Genomic DNA, 18,588 nt, shown 5'->3' with positions numbered 1-18,588 from the left:
CTAAAATTGGATGTCGCGCACAGCACAAATAAAATGTTTAAATCCGACTAAGCTGTGGAAATATTGTAGATAACATATCAAGAAACGTCACCCTGAGTTTTTTTTTTTTTTTACAGTTTTTATCTTTTTATTCATTGGACTGAAAAGTAAAGAAACTAGTAACTTCCAGCATGTTTAAACCATATTTACGTTGCGACGACGACGGCCACGGGGCGCGTTATCGCTGCGTAATTGGCTGTAATTACAGCGAGCAGACAGCGCAGAGCCATTTGAGGACAGGAATGTGACTGCAGGGTGCATGATATTAGTGTCAGGGCAGAGCTGCAGAGTGGGTTGAGGTCTACTTGCGTCGGTGTGTGTGCGTGCAGGAGGGTGTTGAAGCAGTTTGCAGACTGCCTCTAGAAACAGCCCCTAGCGTCAGACATCAGTATTAGCCTGGCTGATTACTCTTAACTATCGGATCAGCATCTTGAACGGTGCAGTGTTGGCGAGCCCGAAACGCGGTCAGGCGTATGGACAGGCGGTGGTAGCTCCGATCGGGATCCCTCTTCGTTTACATCCCTACAACTAAATAAAAAGAGAAAGGGGGGCTGCTGCACAGGCGAGACTGTTTCGGCACGTAGCTGGCCTCTGTATCTGCGTTCCGGTGCCTCCAACTACGAGGGCCTCTTCAGTTTACAGGGGGAAAAGTGGGTGTTTGCTGCTTCACTGGTGTTTCGGCAGCGGCAGCGGCGGCGGTGTCCTCGATGGCAGGCTGGAAGGACGGCTCGGTGCAGGAGAAGTATCGCCTGGTTGTGGTCGGAGGAGGTGGCGTCGGGAAATCAGCCCTGACTATCCAGTTTATTCAGGTCAGTAGCGGTAAACCTTGCAGTTGAAGCGAATGTAAGCCTCGCTCTGATTTCCACGCTCGCCCGAAAAAACACGGCCAAACAAGGAGGGAGAGGCCGGACACGGGTATCCGTCCGTAAACGGACACCGGGGTCTGTTTTTCCTCACTACTTTGCCGAGGCCTGCGACTGTCGGACGGATGGGGAGGTTTTAGTGCGAGATATGGAGAATTAAACGTCTGTCACTTTAACGCGACGATTTCCGAGAGGACCACTTCCACTTTGCAGTTTGTACAGCCGCTAGTCATAAGAGAAAGGAAAGTGGGTCTTTGGAGCTTAAAGAGTTGTCCTATTTTCTTGTACCTAAGTTTCCCTGCAAAGTAAAGCAGCGGATTTAGAGTTCGTGCTAAGTTGTTAGAAGTCCTGTGATTTTCTTTGAGAGGGGGTGCACTGGCCCACCAAGCCACACAATGTAATGCTTCAAATAGAAGGATGCAAAAGCTGTACAAAGTTGGTACATTGGTGTCTCTCTGTGTCACTCTCAAGAGGAAAAAGTGCGTTTGAGTTCTTTTTAAGTGCCACCAAAACGGATCCTCCAGATCTCACTGGAAATATGTGAACTAGACAGAGAAAATCCGTTCAGGTTGGGTGACTGTAAAATAAGCAGCAGCTGCACAAAATGTCCATTGAGAGATGATTAACTTTTGTGCTCTGATGCAGAGTTTCACCAGGTCTGCTGGTTAACCTCGTTTCAAGCTGAAACCAAAGGCAAGCAAGCGCACTAATATAGATAATCTATAGAAATGAAAGGTTGCTTCCACCACTCTTAATCAGTTTTACAGCAGCCTGCTTGAAGAAAACTTGCTGGGTGTCACATATAAAAGGCGTGTAAACAGTTTACCTCCCTGTAATGCCTGGTTGCATTCCAGCACAGTGCAGACACTGCTCTGACCTTCCAGGCTTTCATAATCGCCATTTAGGAGAGGGCCCAAACACACACACACACACACACACACACACACACACTGTAAGAAAGAGATGACATTCTTTGCCCTTTGCCTTGTGTGTGTGTGTGTGTGTGTGTGTCCCCACCATGGTGTCACTGTGTTACTGATGCTTGCTCTGGATTGCAGGAGACAAGACAGGCAGGCAGCTGTGTGTCTCCACACTGACAGACAATAGTTTGGGGGGGGTGGGGGTGGATTGTGAAGCTTGTGAGCAAATGTGTGTGTTGGGTGGGTGGGGGAGAGTTGTATCCTAATGAGGGTTCAAAAAGCTCATTAACTGCATACCAAGTAGGAAGGGATCAGATAGACCTGAACTGGGTGGAAACACTTGAGATGTTATGGTAACACCACTGGAATAACGCTGATAATGTCATTGTGAATTTTCTCATTTGTAGTTTTGCATGTCATATGTAATAATCGTTTAAAACGTGCTTCATATATGCACGAGGTGGGCCTGGATTTAGTAATAAAGTTTTCTCTAAGGTCTCACAGACTCATTTTCAAATCAGCTAACTGACTGCTGACTGAGGATTTTTCTTGGATGTCCCCTTTTCAGTTAATCACCGTGTGTATTTTTCTTACTGCCGGCTTGCATGTCTTGTGCCGTGATGGTGATAGAAATAGTAGGTGGAGAACTGACAAACTCTTCAGAGGTTTCTAGAAGTCGCCTGCTGTGCTGTGTTGGGGTGGACCTGACAGCTGGTTGTGAAGTTGAGGCGATACTCAGAACTATGCTGAGTGTTGTGAGTTTGAGGGTGTGTGTGTGGTGGTGGGGTGGGGGTGGAGGGGTCGGAGGGTGTCTGAGTCAGCCTGGATGGGTTAATGGTCACGGACCATGTGGAATTTGGCCCTTTGGCAGAGGAAGTCCCTCTACTGCTGCTCTTAGGGCCTCCTAGTTCTGTATGGAAAAACATGACCTGCTTCCTGAATCACTGGAATTCTGTGCACGTGTGCGTTTGTGTGTGTGTGTGTGTGTTAGTTGTCACTTTGACTAGTACTAATTTTAGTTTTATGTGTTTTACCAAAAACATAAAATACTCGATAAAGTGACTGCAAGTGTCTCAAGTCTCAATATATCCCAAATACCCTTCTTTGGTTAGATTTCTCTTTAGCAAACGCTCTTTTTCCACTAATAGATTTTTCCTACATTGCTCATTAATGTGCTTTTAATCACCTTTATGGTATGAAATATTGCTCATAGTTTTAGCCTCAGCTGCTGGTGAAACAGGTTAACGTCATTTATTATCTTGTCAGTAACCCTCTGAGGTCAGAGTCGTCATCAGTGACAACTCCAACCCTAACCCTGACCCACATCCTGTACTATCAGAACTTGTTCTTCTACGGTTTCAAAAAACAATTGTTCCCTCAAGTGTTTGGAATTGGGGAACAAAAAAAAAAGTTTGGATTTCTTTAGAAAAGTGCGGCGGGTTATGGTTAGGATTGGGGGTCATGACAGATTAAGACTGTGACTAGAAGATCTACTTCTAATAAACCAGTAACAATGAGATATTTAAGGTATTTTGTTATCTACTTCCATTGGATCCATATATTTAGATCATCCTCTTGTGGCATCACAGTTTAGAATTTTGTTTGTGTGCTGAAATGTTTATCGTTGTTGTTCGTGTGTTGGGGTGGCTGTGGGTGACCACAATGCACCAGCACAGTAGCATTTTTAAAAGCACTTCGTCAATGTGGCCAATCATCTGATGTCAGTTTTTATATTTATTCCGCGAGCACATTTTAATCACTTGCTAGTCCTAAGGTGTATTAGCTAATGTTGATCGTGAGGTTCCCGAGCAGCTCAAATAAAAGACTTTTTGGGGAGTCAGAACATGAAAGATGATGTCGCTAGCAATAACAAAGAGTGGCAGGTCCCTGGCTGCTGGCCACCCTAATGCCAAGCATTAGACTCAAGTTGAAATAGCGTTAGGATGACATAACATTGAGTCATCTGACAAAAGTTGTTGAACACTGCGTGTTGTTTAATGTGACGTCTGCGGGGCAGGAAGCATCCCAAGTAAGGGAAAAGATGACTCACATTAGCCATGTGAGCACTGCATGTGGGTTGTGTCTGTGCCTTTTTTGTGCCTGAAATAATGGTATATTAGAAACCCTTCTCAATTTACTCTGGGTTACCAGAGAAGCCGCCAGCATGAGACAGCTCTAGAAATGTTGAGGTGAAGCGTGGTGTTGTTTTCTCACATGCTTGCTAATATTAGCATGATGGCAGCCCCTGGCCATGGAGATTCATAAATGAGAGCAAAACATCCTGACTGATCAAGTCCAGACAGATTAGCTGAGGATTTATGTAGACCTCAGCTGGATTTACAGCCAAAGCACGTGTTCTCCCAGTTTCTTTAATACACACCCTCATTACATGCATCTCTCATAACTTCTAAAATGGATTTGATTAGTCAGATATGAAAACTTTCAGGAGACATGTTGCCAAAAGTAGCAGCTCGGTAGGAAAAAAAAGGCTGGATTATGAGGGCAGCAGCCCTGGTTGAGCATGTGGAGGCAGGATATGGCTGTAATAGTAGTGTTTGAGTAGAAATGTGGAGGGTGCCATTTCAGAAACAGCCACAGGTGTCTGGGCTTTGCAACAATGTTTTGGTGAATGTGTGTTTTGAGAGATTGTTTTATGTATTTCCACACAGTGCATGCTCTCAGCCCATTTTTAAATACGGGCGGTTTGTAGCTTTTTGTAGGGCTTAGTCATATGCCAAATACCATACCAATGAGTGCAAACAGCTCCATTCACTGGATATTCTGACTGGTGTTTTTTCTTTTATAAGGAAGTTTATGTCTTTTCGTTATGTCTCGTGCAAGCTGAGGATTATATTTGCTTTCAGATGCACACACGGACACCTGCAGACACCAGACAAGTAGTTATTTCTGTCTGCTTTTTCAAAGACCGCTTGAAATTTGCCTAATAAACTCCACTCGGCTTTGCTTTTATGAACTTTGGGATGGCTCCATAGGCAGAGCCGGTCATCTATCAATTGAAAAATCGATAGGTCAGCGGTTTGATACCCGGCTGCTCCAGTCTAGACATTGAAGTATCTATAGGCAATAAAGTGCTGCATGTGTGCATGATTGCATTGGCTTGTGGTAAAAAGTTCTTTGACTGCTTAATTAAAGTAAAAAAAGCGCTTTATACAGGGAAAGTATAACATTCTCCTAAAACTGACCAGTATAACAGTAAACTCATTTTAAGTGTAGGATGTGGCAGATGTGTGTGTGGGGGTAGGTGAGGAGAATAACTGTTTGTTTAACACTATTGAGTGGTCACACCTTGGCTTCTCACAGAGTGGGGCCTCAGCGAGAGCAAATAAGCCCCTCAGTAACTTTCACCATAGACTCAATATTGAGTCATCTTATGTCACCCACTGGTTTGAGATGGCATTTTGGCTGCTGGAGTCTCCATTTCGGAGCTTGAAGTGGACATATTAATAGAAGAAGATTGTGATAACTTGCCAGCTTGGTTAGCAAAGCTAGAGGTGGGAATTACTAAAACCTGCCATAAGAATGTTGCAACCTGTTCAGTCTCCTTGCGATCAAAAGTAGTCATGAGTGTCCAACACGCAGAAGGTCTGGGCAACCGTTTAGTCACTACAAGTTGGAATTGTTTCTCCAGCCTCCGGATGATGCCTCTTATTTTTAAAACAAAATAGAAATGTGTATAAAATATTAGCAAAAGAAAATTTATCAGAAAATTATGGACTTCAAATTTCACGCAGCACTATCCCTCAGAAGTTTAATTGTAAACAATTGCCATAGACCTACTGTTTTTGCGAGCGGTTTCACAGCCTGTTTGTCTATGAATCATCAATCAAACAGACAATATTTGTGTTGTGTAAACAGCAGGCGGTGTGCACTCTATATCATAGCTAGCTGGAAAGAAAAAAATTAATAGTGGGTAGTTGTCATTCTGGTGGCTTACTGAGAGTCAGATTACTATAAGCGCTCAGTGCTACACTCACATCAATACCTGTTTCATGTTTATGAGTTCCAGTAAGATTTAGACTGCTGGGTTTAAAGCAACAGTTTCCTTTCCACCTTCTCTGCTGTATTTAAATCTTTTGGTGCTATGTTATTCTCAGTCTTTATCACTTTTCCACTCAAATTCTCTGTTAACACTTTCCACTTGCTTGGGGTCGTTCTGTAAAGATGGCAGATTTCATGTTTTTTAAGGACAGTGGAGCAATTCTAATATGGCACCACAGCCAGATGTGCTCAGGTTCTTCCAGTGTAACTTCATCCACTACCCCTTGCTGATCTTAAGCGGTCAATTTGTATTCTGCACTGCCGCTCTCCTTCACTCATGTGAAAACAATATGCAAGTCTACATACTTAATTATACGTCTTAATGTATCTCACTTCAGTGAATATTAAACTCTATCCAGATATAACCTGTAAGGCATACAGTTAATTCATAAATGCTTTTTTTAATGTGACCAGCCAAGTATGAATTCAGGAAATCATGTCATTTGTGCCTTTGTAGCGCTGCAAGAACAAATGTTGTAGTGTATAGAGAAAACATAACTGTACACATGAATGCCAGAGGTTCTTTGACACAGAGAAACATCAGTTGTTGTTGCAGTGCACTGTTGTATGTTTACTGATGCTCACCGATGGCTGAGCGTCAAGCTGCAAATTTGTGCTGTCCGATTTGTCTTTGTGTCGTAGGCTGCTATGAGTATTTCAACATCAAGATCCCCTAAGTAAGACTTTAAATGCAGGGGATGAACGCAATCCCATTGCTGAGGTAATTTAGCTGTATCTGGCAAAATGCCTAGCAACACACTAAAGGAATGTACACGAGAAGAAGTTCAGGATCCATAAAGACACTCCCACCCATCTGGGAAAGCTCAAGAGACTAGTAGGTCATTCCCTTTGCTCCACACTAATGAGAACCTAATGACTATCCAGGGAGGAAGACCACTGTTAATCAGCAAAAATTAAATGGGCATCACAGTCATTAATGCATTGTGCAAAACAATAGGAGTAACCTCTATTTTTGCACTTATACACTTTTGTTTTATTGTCAGGAAAGATCTGTTGTCAGTTACAATAACAATAACAGGAGTACATTTACATACATGGGTCACACACATAGTTTACGGTTTTCTCTAGCTCAGGTTTTTGTGGCCTTTATCTTTTTAACACATGCTGGCTGGAATCCACGTCCTCATGTTCCACACATCGATATCCCCGAACAATGGGCATCACTTATCTTCAGTGGAAAGTGCGCTTCCTCATTCTGCATGCTTCTTCTGTATATAGTATGTGTTTGTTATAAAGTGCTTCTCTGTTCTCGTTGATTGTGTGACATCGAATTACTGCTCAGTCAAAGAAGAACTTTGTCTCAGGGCCGCACATATGATGCGAGTTCAAGAAAAATGCTAGCATTCTCTTACCTAACCGAGATCAGTCACACCCTGAGTCATTTGTTGCCTTGAATGTCAGAGTAACGGAGCAAATCTGCGTAAGAAGCACTGCTGAAGGTCTCAGTAAAACGAAATCAACAGAATATATTACATTGTGCCGATAACGTGGGAAAAAACGTTGCGTCAGTGATCGAATCTGTATTAAGCGGCTCAATGTATCTATTTGGAAGTACCTGTTTTGCACACATTTTTTAGTTGGAGGCAAAGGTGTGATTTAAAATGTTCTACAAAAGGCGACACAGATTTGAGATCAGATAACACAGTTCTTCTTTCTGTCTCCCTCAGTATGTCTGTCTCTCTGTAGCAGCAACAAGCAAGAACCAAACCATAAATCCCATTAATGTAGAAACTAACAAAAGAGCTATACATACATACATACATACATACATACATACATACATACATACATACATACATACATACATACATACATACATACATATATATATATTGGAAAAGAGAAATTATGGGGGAATTAGTCATAAACTCCAACAATATAATTCATAAAACAGCATGCAATTACTGTTATGGTCACATTAGGAAAAACAGCGGTTGGAGACTGCAGCATGACCAAAGTTATTGTTACCGTACGCAGTGGATGCTGCCTCTGAAATGGTCACTTCAGAGTTGTGCAGTTACCATCTTATTACCTTTTTATTGAAAAGGTAATAAGATGGACTCAGTCTTCTCTCAGTTTGTGATTGAATGAGGTCAAGTTGACAATTATATGCAGTCTTTTTGTGAAAATATAAAGATTAACGTCAATTTGATTGAATTCAGTTTTTTTATATGCAAAATCACAACAACAGACGCCTCAGTTTGCTTTATATTGTAAGGTAAACCCCAACAATTAGACAAACCCTATGAGCAACCACTTGGTGCGACAGTGGGAAGGAAAAACTAGGAAGAAACTTCTGTCAGAAACAAGTTCAGGGAAGGGCAGCCATCTGACACGACAGATTTGGGTTGAGGGGAGAAAGACAGGACAAAGCTGCAACTAACTGTGAATGATTGTGATAAAAATGCAAAAGTCGCAAATTTGTTGCCATCTGCGTGCAGAGAAAGCTACATTAAAAGTAACTACTTCCATTCAGAGTCCAGCCAGAACCTTATAAATTTGAAACAGAAATTCCTTGACTGGAAGTGATTTAAGAATGGCAGTTTAACTATAAAATGACATAGGCACCCAGAAACCTTGATTTAGGTATGGGCATGCAGATAGAATGCAACCAGGTTGCCACCACCTGAGTCGAGTCCCCAGTTGCAAAGAGATGACTTTAACTCATCAGCACAGACTGATTCAGACTCGTTGCAAATTGTTGGCAAGTTTGATAATGGTTGCTGTCAATCCAAGAGGAACCATGATTGTTTGGAAACATTTTGCCAATCTGACCTCTGGGCAACCAGTTTGCCACTGTAACTACTTGCAGCTGGTTGCCGAATATGAAAAACTGAATGCAATCACTGAGCAACCAATTTTTCCTACTCACAAGGATGTTACTGCCGTGTCACACAGACTTAGAGAACAATTAGTGACACCTGGTCACCACAGGTCGCTAGGGAAAAGTTGCTGACCACTTGGTTGGTTGCTGGTAGTGGCCAGCTAAAAAAAGGATTTATGATGCTGGACCAAAAACCACCTTGCTACTGCTTTTGTTGCTAGCAGATTGCCAAGGTTTTCCATAGTTTGTGACTTATCTGCTGGTGGCATAACTGTGGAAAACAGTGTTCAACTTCAAAGTAAAAGTTGTGCTGTTTGAAATGTGTTGCCTGAAGCTTTTCCTTTGAAGGCAAACATTCCGGTTTGTGTCACACTCTTCCAAGGTTTTACTTCTGCTCAGTGGTTAGTTGCCAAGTGTTTCCAAACAAATTGCTGGTTTCCATGCAAACTACAGCTGACCAATTGCCAACCAGTTGTGGATTTCATATTTTTCCCTAGCAGTTAGAGGTTGCCAGGGGGTCGCTGACTAGTCTCTTACCATAAAGACACACTTGAGTTTGCGCCACTGTCCTGATGTCTAGTCTGTTAACTCCACCACTACAGTCAGGGCAACATCTATTATGAATATCTTCAAGAATTTAAAAAGTACTGGACGACAAACCAGCTTTTAAGTGCATAATGATTTCATGGTCAAAAAAAGGATAATTTGCTGTTTTGAATGGTGATAATTACACTATATAGTGACAAATAGTCCGAAAATGCAGCTTAATGTTCAAAAAAGTCAAGGAGGGTAGGATGAAGCAGGTGACAGCTATGATTACTGTTGACTAATCATTACTAATAATGAAAGCAAGTAGGAGTTAGAAAACACGTCAGCGTAATTTGCAGGGTGTAAATATGAAATCAGAGCAAAGTTTGGCTGAACAAAGTAACTTCTCCATGCAGAATGCATTATTAGTATTTCCACTGTCTGTAGGCCGGGCATCAAGCTGGCGTAGGACGTGTGCAACGAGCCATTCACACATCATCACCGTCAGCAGTGCCATAAATGACAGTCATTTAAAAACAGCTAATGTTGGTATGTTGGCAACCATGTCCACCCCCATGGACTTTGCGAGTAAACGCTCGGAACATTGTCTCAGATTTCACCTCAAAGCTAGTTTCCTTTGTTAGGCTTACAGTTTTAACGCCGAGAGATCTGAGCAAACAGAACCCACCTGCAGCCTTATGTCAAGTTTGTAATGATGACAAAAAGGCTCGTGCGTCTAAGTTTTGCTCGGTGTGATTCTAGTTTTGTTCATTTTCAAACTGTATTCAGTTTAGGGCTGTGCGATATGACCAAAATCTCATATCCCGATATAAGACATCTATCGCCCGATAACAATATAAATCACAAAAATTTAACATTTTCTGTCAATTCTGTGAATCTAGTGTTTCCAGCTGGGCGTCGTGTACCTGGAGTCGAGTGTTTTAACCGATGCGTGAAACTATATATTTTTAGATATAAGTTTCAACGGCCGCCCTTTTCTTTGTAAGTATTTATTATATGGTGTGCTGCGGGAAAAAGCCTGTTCTAATGTTTGAGTCTAAGGTTTATTTTTTAGCACCTGACGGCTCTTTTTTTGCTTCTCATCCGTAAATACTCTGCATACTATTTCACGGGGTTCAGTTTATTTTGAAAAGTCTCAACAGGATCTTGAGCTTTATTGTGAAAGGGTTATGTGGAAAATAAGCGGATACGGGATGGTTTTACCGTCGTTTTTGCTAACAACGCATAAAAACAGGTGCTTGTCCGTCTGTTATGTGGTTATACTAAATATAAGAGAAAGAGAGAACTTTAGGAAATTAATATAGCCACTACAGTGACCATCAAAACAAAAAAAATATTGCGGTAAACAGTTTATTTTGCAACAAGATGAAACAAACGATAGCGTAAAATGAAACGATAGACGTTTTTATATTGTCATCCGATATAAATCGTTATATTGAACAGCCCTAATTTAGTTGTTTACTTCCTTGATTTATTACCATTTTTAAAATTGCATTTGCGTTTGTCATATTGATTGAAAAGCTGCATCGTTTCCAGGTTTTATTTCTACAGTACTGAAGATCATTAAGACAACATTCATTCTTAACTTTATATCATAAGATGTTAACGGAATTTTTCCTTATTTTTCATGCAATTTAATATCATTGTATAAAGCCAACAAGTGACGGATATGATGTGGAACTAGAAATCGCAGTTTTCCTTTTTCAGTTTGGTCCAAGCCTAAATTTTCTACAGAATATGCAGTTACCCATGTATATTTTGTTGGATGTCCTTCTAATAGCGGAAAAAAATTGAAATATACTCCCTTGTTTTCTAGTCGAAGCCCCTCACATAGTCAGACAGACAGAGAGGACGGCGGGTTCGTCCGTGTTGTTTTTGGCTATTGTTCTGTATTCACACATCTGTCTGTTTCAGAATAACTACTCACAGTATCAGGTCTCACATCTCAGAGTCATATAACAACAGCTCTGGCTATGGGAAACCAACATGCAGGCTGCTTATTTTAGCATTCCACTCCACCGCACCTTTTAACATTTAGCATTTCAAAGGTAAGTCATCTTTTTTATGATAAGCTTATATTTATTAATGGTGCTACAGATGATTCTGCTGACTTTTAAATAGTAAGCAGTGTTGATTTCATTATTGGCGTGACTAGTTACACGGCTAATTGAAGCGTCTTTTGTTGTTTGCCAAAAGTGGGGGGGACATTTTTCTGAACCTTAGTCAACAGAGCGCTTTGAATGGTTCTTTTTATGTCCGTGTGCTTGTCGCTGATGCCGTGCTCTGAACTGCCTGCCAGGCAGCTGGTGGACATTTGGCACATCTCGAGCAGACAGTGTCCAGAAGCCTGTGGGGCACCTGCTGTCCATCAGGGGGAGGTGAGGCACGGAATGAGACAACCCCTCAACAGGTGACGGTATAGCACTACTCACTGTCCAAATGTGTCTGCGACAATGGCCAATTGGGCCTCGTGTTCTTTCTGCCACTGATAAAATGCAAGTGGATGATCAGAGAGCGTCAGGTAAGCGCGTAGATACACTCAGGAATATCTGAATTTGGTTTGCGACGCAGCTGTTGTGTGACTGCTGCGCTGATCTGACACACAGCAACTGTATGCGACCGTGTGCGTGACACCAGTTGGTGTCGACTAACCCGAATTTTTATTTGGCACACACCAGTGCGCACAAAGTCAACAGCTGTGTAAAAAACAGTGTGCTTAGTATGTCTAACCAAAACATTGTTGTCTCACAGGCAAGCCTCTTTGGACTTCGGGGGACTAGTTAACGAATGTGACACTCTGCCCCCTGCACACAAAAAAGACAACCGCCGTTTCGATTTTAATGATGGCACTTTGAATATATACAGTGTCAGTTGAACAAAAAAAACAAGAAAAAAATCACTGTGGGAGGAGTTACCAACATAAATGACTAAAAAGATGCATGCATATATCGTGGTCACACTGCTTGACATTTTGCCCCCTTTTAAATGTATATATATATATATATATATATATATATATATATATATATATATATATATATATATATATATAAAAATAACAAGTTATTGTCAGATACACAATTGTTGATTCTGACACGGTGGTTGTCAGAATCAACAACAGGGTGACAAGATCAACAGAGAGGAACCGGGAGAAGGTGAAGCGCAGATCCATTAGGACTTATTTATAAGAAGGCGCCTGTTGGAGTAATAACTTTTCTGCTGCCTGTGATGTAGGGCTGCTGGTTTAAAAGCACACGGCACTAATGCTGCGGCGTCTGACATGATGCCAGTCAGTGGACCCATTTCCTGTGACATATCACCCCATGCTAGGAATTATGGTCTGCAGCAGAGCACACCATTGCAGAAATACACACTGAGCGCTTGTCCCAGTAGGGAGAAAAGGGAGAAGATGATAACACACACACTCAGATGCAGTACAGTTAAGGGTTTTAGAGGTATCTGCCTTGTTTTAAAGCAGATAATAAGAGACAAATGTTTATTGTAGCATCGTGTGTCAGCTATAAGCATTCAGTTATAAATAAAACTACGGCCTGTGTATTTTACATCACTGATCAGCGTTACCATTATTTGGTCAGTCATACGGTTTTCCCGAGAACCATAGACTGCGAGACGCACTCCACTGAATGACTTTGTGTGGGGTTTCTGAAAGTCACACAGTAGTTTCTCTGTCCTCGTAGCCACTGCCGTAGCTGGTGTCCTCTCGCTGAGTTGTCACAGTGCCGCTTTGTCGATGAGCACGCGTGCAGCGCTACTTCTGCACAAACACAAGCAGAGGAAGAAGAATTGAATAAAGCCCAGAGTGAAGCAAGAACATATGTAAACATGGAGCTGTATTACATGTCGGGTGACCAGCAAGGCTCACGCTCAGTGTATCATTACATAACTCGTGTGTACCTAAACTAGGAGGGTCTGTGCCTAAACAGATCATAACCTTCATTACTGTTATGTGATTACTGTTTAGTTTTAAGTCGTAAAAAAAAGGTTTTTTGGATTCTCTTTTGTCATTTAATGCATGATGTCATTTAATGCATGATGTCATTTAATGCATGATGTCAAGCACATTTATGTCAGCACCTTTCACCTGTAAATGATCAGATCTTTCCAATTTCGTTTGTAAGTTTTGAGGCAACCTCACATGGGTCTAGTTTTTCCCCAGCCTCCACAGAAGAAGACATTAAGGAAGAAATGTCAAAACAGTCAAAGGGGCTCACTGTGTCTTTTTTAGATATTTTTCGGTTGAGCCTTTTATTTTCTGTTCCCTCCAGCAAAACAGCAAAAAGCCGAAAAGAGAAAACCGGCGTCGATGAACAGTGACTTTAGGGTTTAGGGTTGGCTTAATGCAGAGGGAGAAGGAACATTAGTGAGATCGCACGATCACCTAGAACGTCTCTGAACGACACATGCGTCTGCCACGCGTCTGCTTATGATTCAAGAGAATTGGCTTATGAAACTGAGATAAAGAAACAGTGTGCTGTGTAGCCACTATAGAGCAAGTAGGTGGCTTTTTGCCAAGTGATCTGGTAGAAAAAAGGCCTTTAAATGGCACCGCTTTGATTCTGCGCCTTTGAGCGGGTTCAAAAGTGTTCAGTCCGGCACGCATTGATATTTAGCAGAGTGATTGAAGTCTTAATGCCAGAGAGGTTAGAGGAGAGCAGGGGGTTGACTGCACCAGGAGTTGGCCTACTTGGTGGGACATTTATCCTGTGCTTTATTCTCTGCATGGGTGCTGTCCCCATATCTAAAGCCATGAGTGCAGGCTGGCCATTCAGCTCGCATAGCCTACTTGACTTGTTTTATCCTAACAATGCGTCCAGAATAGTTGTAATAAATCAATGTAGCGTTCATTTATGCCTCATTAATGGCTACTTGGATGAAAATAGTCATTGTTGGGCGATAACAACAAGAATTAGTTAAGAAGGAGTCAAACAGTGCAAATAACCCAAGCAGGGAAAGAAACCTACATAAAAATCAATGAACATGTCAAAGTAAAAATAGTTGTACTTATTGAAAATGTAGGAGGTCGAACCAAAATGTTGGGTTGTAGTGACTTCAACTAGTTCTCTGAAAATAAAATCAGTGTTTTATGTTTTATTTTACTTTCTTATGTGTGCTCCTTAATTGTGAAGACTTTGTGGATATATTTGCTGTGGAGTGTGTGGAAATTGGGAAATTATAATAGGTATTAAGTTGCACATATAAGTTGTAGAGTTAATATTTGCAAGGGACTGTTTTGACCTCGTTAAATAAGTTTCAGACTAGTGATCATTCCAACACTACTATTGTACTTTTGTGGGAAAGTTGGGACTTCAGTATCACAGTACGGAATTAATAAAGGCATTTTCATGAAATAATTAAATTATAGTTCAAAATGAATGCTTCTGCCAAAAGTTTCCTCCAGTTAAAAGGAAGTTTTTCCTTCCTACTCTTGTCAAGTGCTTGCTGATAGGGGTCGTCTAACTGTTGGGGTTTTCTCTGTATTATCGTAGGGTCTTTACCTTTAAATATAAAGTGCCCTTGAGACGAACACACACGCTCAAATATAGGAATAATAATAATAATAATCAAATATTATAGGACGGCCGCAGAACCAAGGCTATAAAAGACTTTACAGTACATGAAAAAAATTAAAGAGGAACTTGTTTGGAGTTTTGAAAAAGAAGAACAAGAGATACACTCACCTACATCTTTACTAAAATAATAAGTGCATGAGTCTGCCACCACCCATATAAAACTGTCATGCATCAGTGCAACGACATTACTAGCTTTCCCAGCTCGAGTGATGATTGTTTAAGGTCATGGGTCAGGACAGTCACCACTTTTGCCATTAGACAACTGTAGCGTGAGTCACCTGTAAATTTCTATGTTGTGTCATGTTTCTCTCTTAGAATATTTCTGATCTAATTATAAAAGAACCACCATTAATGACAAAATCAATGTTATGTGCTTTATTTTAAACAATTTTGACCTTACGTTTTATCGTTCTTGCCATCATTTCAGTTGCCTATGGGGAAGAAAAAAATGGCCGCCCCTCCCTGAGCCTGGTTCTGCCGGAGGTTTCTTCCTGTTAAAAGGGAGTTTTTCCTTCCCACTGTCGCCAAAGTGCTTGCTCATAGGGGCTCATGTAATTGTTGGGTTTTCTCTGTATGTATTATTGTAGCGTCTACCTTACAATATAAGGCGCCTTGAGGCGACTGTTGTCGTGATTTGTATAAATAAAATAAATAAAATTGAATTGAAGTGAATCTGAATTTCCAGTAAGGTCACAGTGCTGGATAGATGTGTGTGTTATGCCGAGGGTTTGCCTGTTGGGGTGGGGCTTCACTAGCCTGCTGGCATTTAAGGACAAGGCAATGATTAAAGGAAAAAGACTATTGATCTGTTGCGCATTAGGAGGAAGAGTGCTTGTAGGAGTGATGTGCAGGGGTTCATTTAATTCGGCATCATGCCAACGTTTGGCGCCTGTACCCAGACCGCATTCTCCAACTGTAAACATTCAATGGAAGTCACATTACTATGGATGCTTATTTGGCTTACTTTATAGCAGGGGTGTAGGGCTTTTTGGAAATGACCAGCACTGGGTTTTTTTGTTTTTTTAAATGTTCGAGTATTTCTCTGCAGCATTGTTTACGGTCTTAAAGCTTTCCCAGCTATAACAGAATGCTCCCCCGTGGCCCTTTAAGCCAGTGGACACATTGTGTGCTTTCTTTCTCTCCATGTGTATTAGGTATTGAATAAGTGACCTTTCTGGTTTGTATGAGCTCATGGGAAAAGTGGGTGTTTCCACAGGAAGTTAATGCCTTTCCCTCCCCCTCTTTTTTCTCTCGCTCTCCCTCTCCATGTAGCTTACAGTCTTACTCCCCCTCAAACCTCTTCGTTCGCTCTGAACGCCCCCCCACCTCCCACCCTATTTTTCAGGCGCTCCCAGGTACTCGACAGAACAATGCTCCTCGCGGCAATTCTTGTATCACTTGTGTGAAACTTTGTGAACCACAAAAAGAAAGGCGATAATGGAGGGGGACAGGCAGGGCAGAGATTGCAGAGGAATTGGTCTTCATTTCCATCTGTTTAACATTAAACACTGATGGCGGCTATTTGATTGCAGACAGCTGCTCGCAGCCCCGGAGGGTCCACGGAAGGTTAAACCTGCACGGTTTTTCGGACAGGAAGTGATGCCCACAGTCAAATTTCTCTTTCCTTAGACGGCAGTGTTGCCCTGCCGGTTTGAGGTAATCGAGACTTGCTTGATCAAGTATTTGCTTACCGTCAGATTGAGTCCCCCCAATATTTATGCTGTTTTGCCTTTTTGAAGCCTTTCATTAGCATGTACAGTGTATGAATTTACCATGTCTGGCTATGATGTGCTGTCAGAAACGGATCTACACATTCTGTCTCAGACTGTAACTTGGCAGGCTCCAGTCTGTCTGGCGTGGGGTTTGTGTTCTTAATCAAAATTGCTGAACTTGGCTCCGGCCCACCGAACAAGTCTTACAAATGGCATGTCTCACCTGTCAGCTGGGGGGGCACGCCCCCGCTTCATGTAGCGACCACTCCTGTTCTACTCCTCGCTGCTGATATCTCAGTCCATCTAGCAGTTTGTGCTTGCTCTGTCAGCAAAACAAAGAGCATGGGTCAGTTTTGTGAAGTAAGCTGAACGCTCACTGTAAAGAGAGCGATAGCTTTCCCTTGACCGTGCCATATAGCTTTTCTGGGCCAAGCACTTTTGATACATTTGGCAAAAGTCCTGCAGTGTGAATAAGAACTGTTTTCATTCACTCAAATTGTGGTCACAAATGCTCTGAATCGACAAAGCTTGCTCAATTGGATTTGCACAAGTCCTGAGGTTTGCTGCTCACCTTCAGCTCATTCTGCAAAATGCACAAAAACCACGAGCGGCTCATTTTCTCGCCCACCTCTTCGTGCAGAGCTATTTTTCTTTTTCTTTCTTTTTTTTTTTCTTTTCTTTTTTTACTTTTTCGTTCATTGAGCACAAAACAGGCGTTTGGGTGACGATCTAGTGAGCATTAAGAACTCAAAACCAGCTACGTTGACAAAAAAAAAAAAATACAGAATCGCGTGCTCAAGATATAAAGTTTGTTACATGCGAGGTCACAATTCCAGACATATCACAAGAGATAGTTTTCTTATAAAATGTAAAATGTTTAGTTGGGGAACATTTTGTGGTAGGCTTGCGGTGTGCTGGAGCGGGGAATGAGCAGTTTGGGGAATAGTGCAAATCTGCATATGCTGACTAGAATAACAAGATTTAATGGTATTTAATCTACATTTTTTTCTTTAATTAAAGAATATCTACAGCTGATGATTCTCAAAGCTGAGGTCTGGGAATTCTCATTGGGCATTAAGCCATATGCAGAAGGTAATTAACTCCCAACTGTGTTGATGACTATTTGTTTTAACTCAGCATTCCCTCTCATTATGACAGTCTTGTGAGCGGGTGCACCATGTAACCTACATTGGGTGGGTGTTTTTTTTGTTTTTGTTTTTTAATGAAGTTTTTTATTATGTAGTAAAAAGAAAATCTCAGTTTCATCTCTGCTGCTGCTGAATCAGTGGTTTTATGTTCCGCGTAGATAATGATGGTAACAGTCAAATCGGCGTCTCTAACCAAACAACCAAACAAGCAGGATAACTGAGTGAGATGGAAAAGGGTCTATATTTAGTGTTAGCATAGCTGTTTGTGTGGGGAGGAAGTGGGTGCATAATGCAAGCACTATGCTGATTACACGCCTACACATATCACCCATTCTTGCGTCGCTCGATGCTGGCAGCCAGCAGTCGTAACAGTCGGGATTAATTGCTTTATTTCTTCACTTGTTACAGAGCACAAACTTCACCAGGTGCTTTGGTGTTTTATTCCTGTGTTGAGCAATGAAGTGGCTTAGACGACAAAGCACCTACACGCTGAATTAGCGTTTTTTTTGTGTGTGGCTCGTGTAGCAAAGAGGGGGGGGAGGGGGGAAGACGTGCGTCTAAATGAATCAGTGCATCATGTTTTTCTGTTTTTTGCATTTCTTGGATTTCTGAAAGGATAATTAATCTACAGGAATTTGCGCAAAGACTTGGATTCTTTTTCTCTCTTTTTTGTCAATTATGCAAAAAACAACAACAAAAAAACCCTCTTCCTTTTAAGAATCTGTTGATTCTCTTCTTCATGCTTTGTTTGAACATTTTTTATACATTATGTATTGTTTTGAAAAAATATAATATGAAATGGTAGAAAAAGGCATTTTAAGAACATTGAAAACCATTCATCACCGACACCCAAACAAAAGAA

At 41.5% G+C, this 18,588-nt stretch overlaps 1 protein-coding gene across 2 annotated transcripts in view; it reads left to right on the top strand.

Annotated features, from left to right (window-relative positions):
* Nucleotides 1-293: 293 nt before the first annotated feature.
* The window catches only part of rras2 (RAS related 2), a 29,241-nt gene continuing 10,946 nt past the window's right edge, over nt 294-18,588 (top strand). The window contains exon 1 of one of the 2 annotated variants that reach the window (XM_040011938.1): nt 294-848. In XM_040011938.1, coding sequence (XP_039867872.1) covers nt 747-848 — 102 coding nt within the window. In that variant the 5' untranslated portion in view covers nt 294-746. Of the gene's footprint in view, nt 849-15,443; nt 17,671-18,588 lie in introns of those variants that run through there. The other variant, XM_040011939.1, reaches the window with a different exon arrangement.

This window comes from Simochromis diagramma, unplaced genomic scaffold (genome assembly GCF_900408965.1).
Source record: "Simochromis diagramma unplaced genomic scaffold, fSimDia1.1 OVJJ01000603.1, whole genome shotgun sequence".
NCBI lineage: Eukaryota > Metazoa > Chordata > Actinopteri > Cichliformes > Cichlidae > Simochromis > Simochromis diagramma.
Note: the sequence above shows the minus strand (reverse complement) of the source record. Positions and strands in the feature narration are given on the sequence as shown.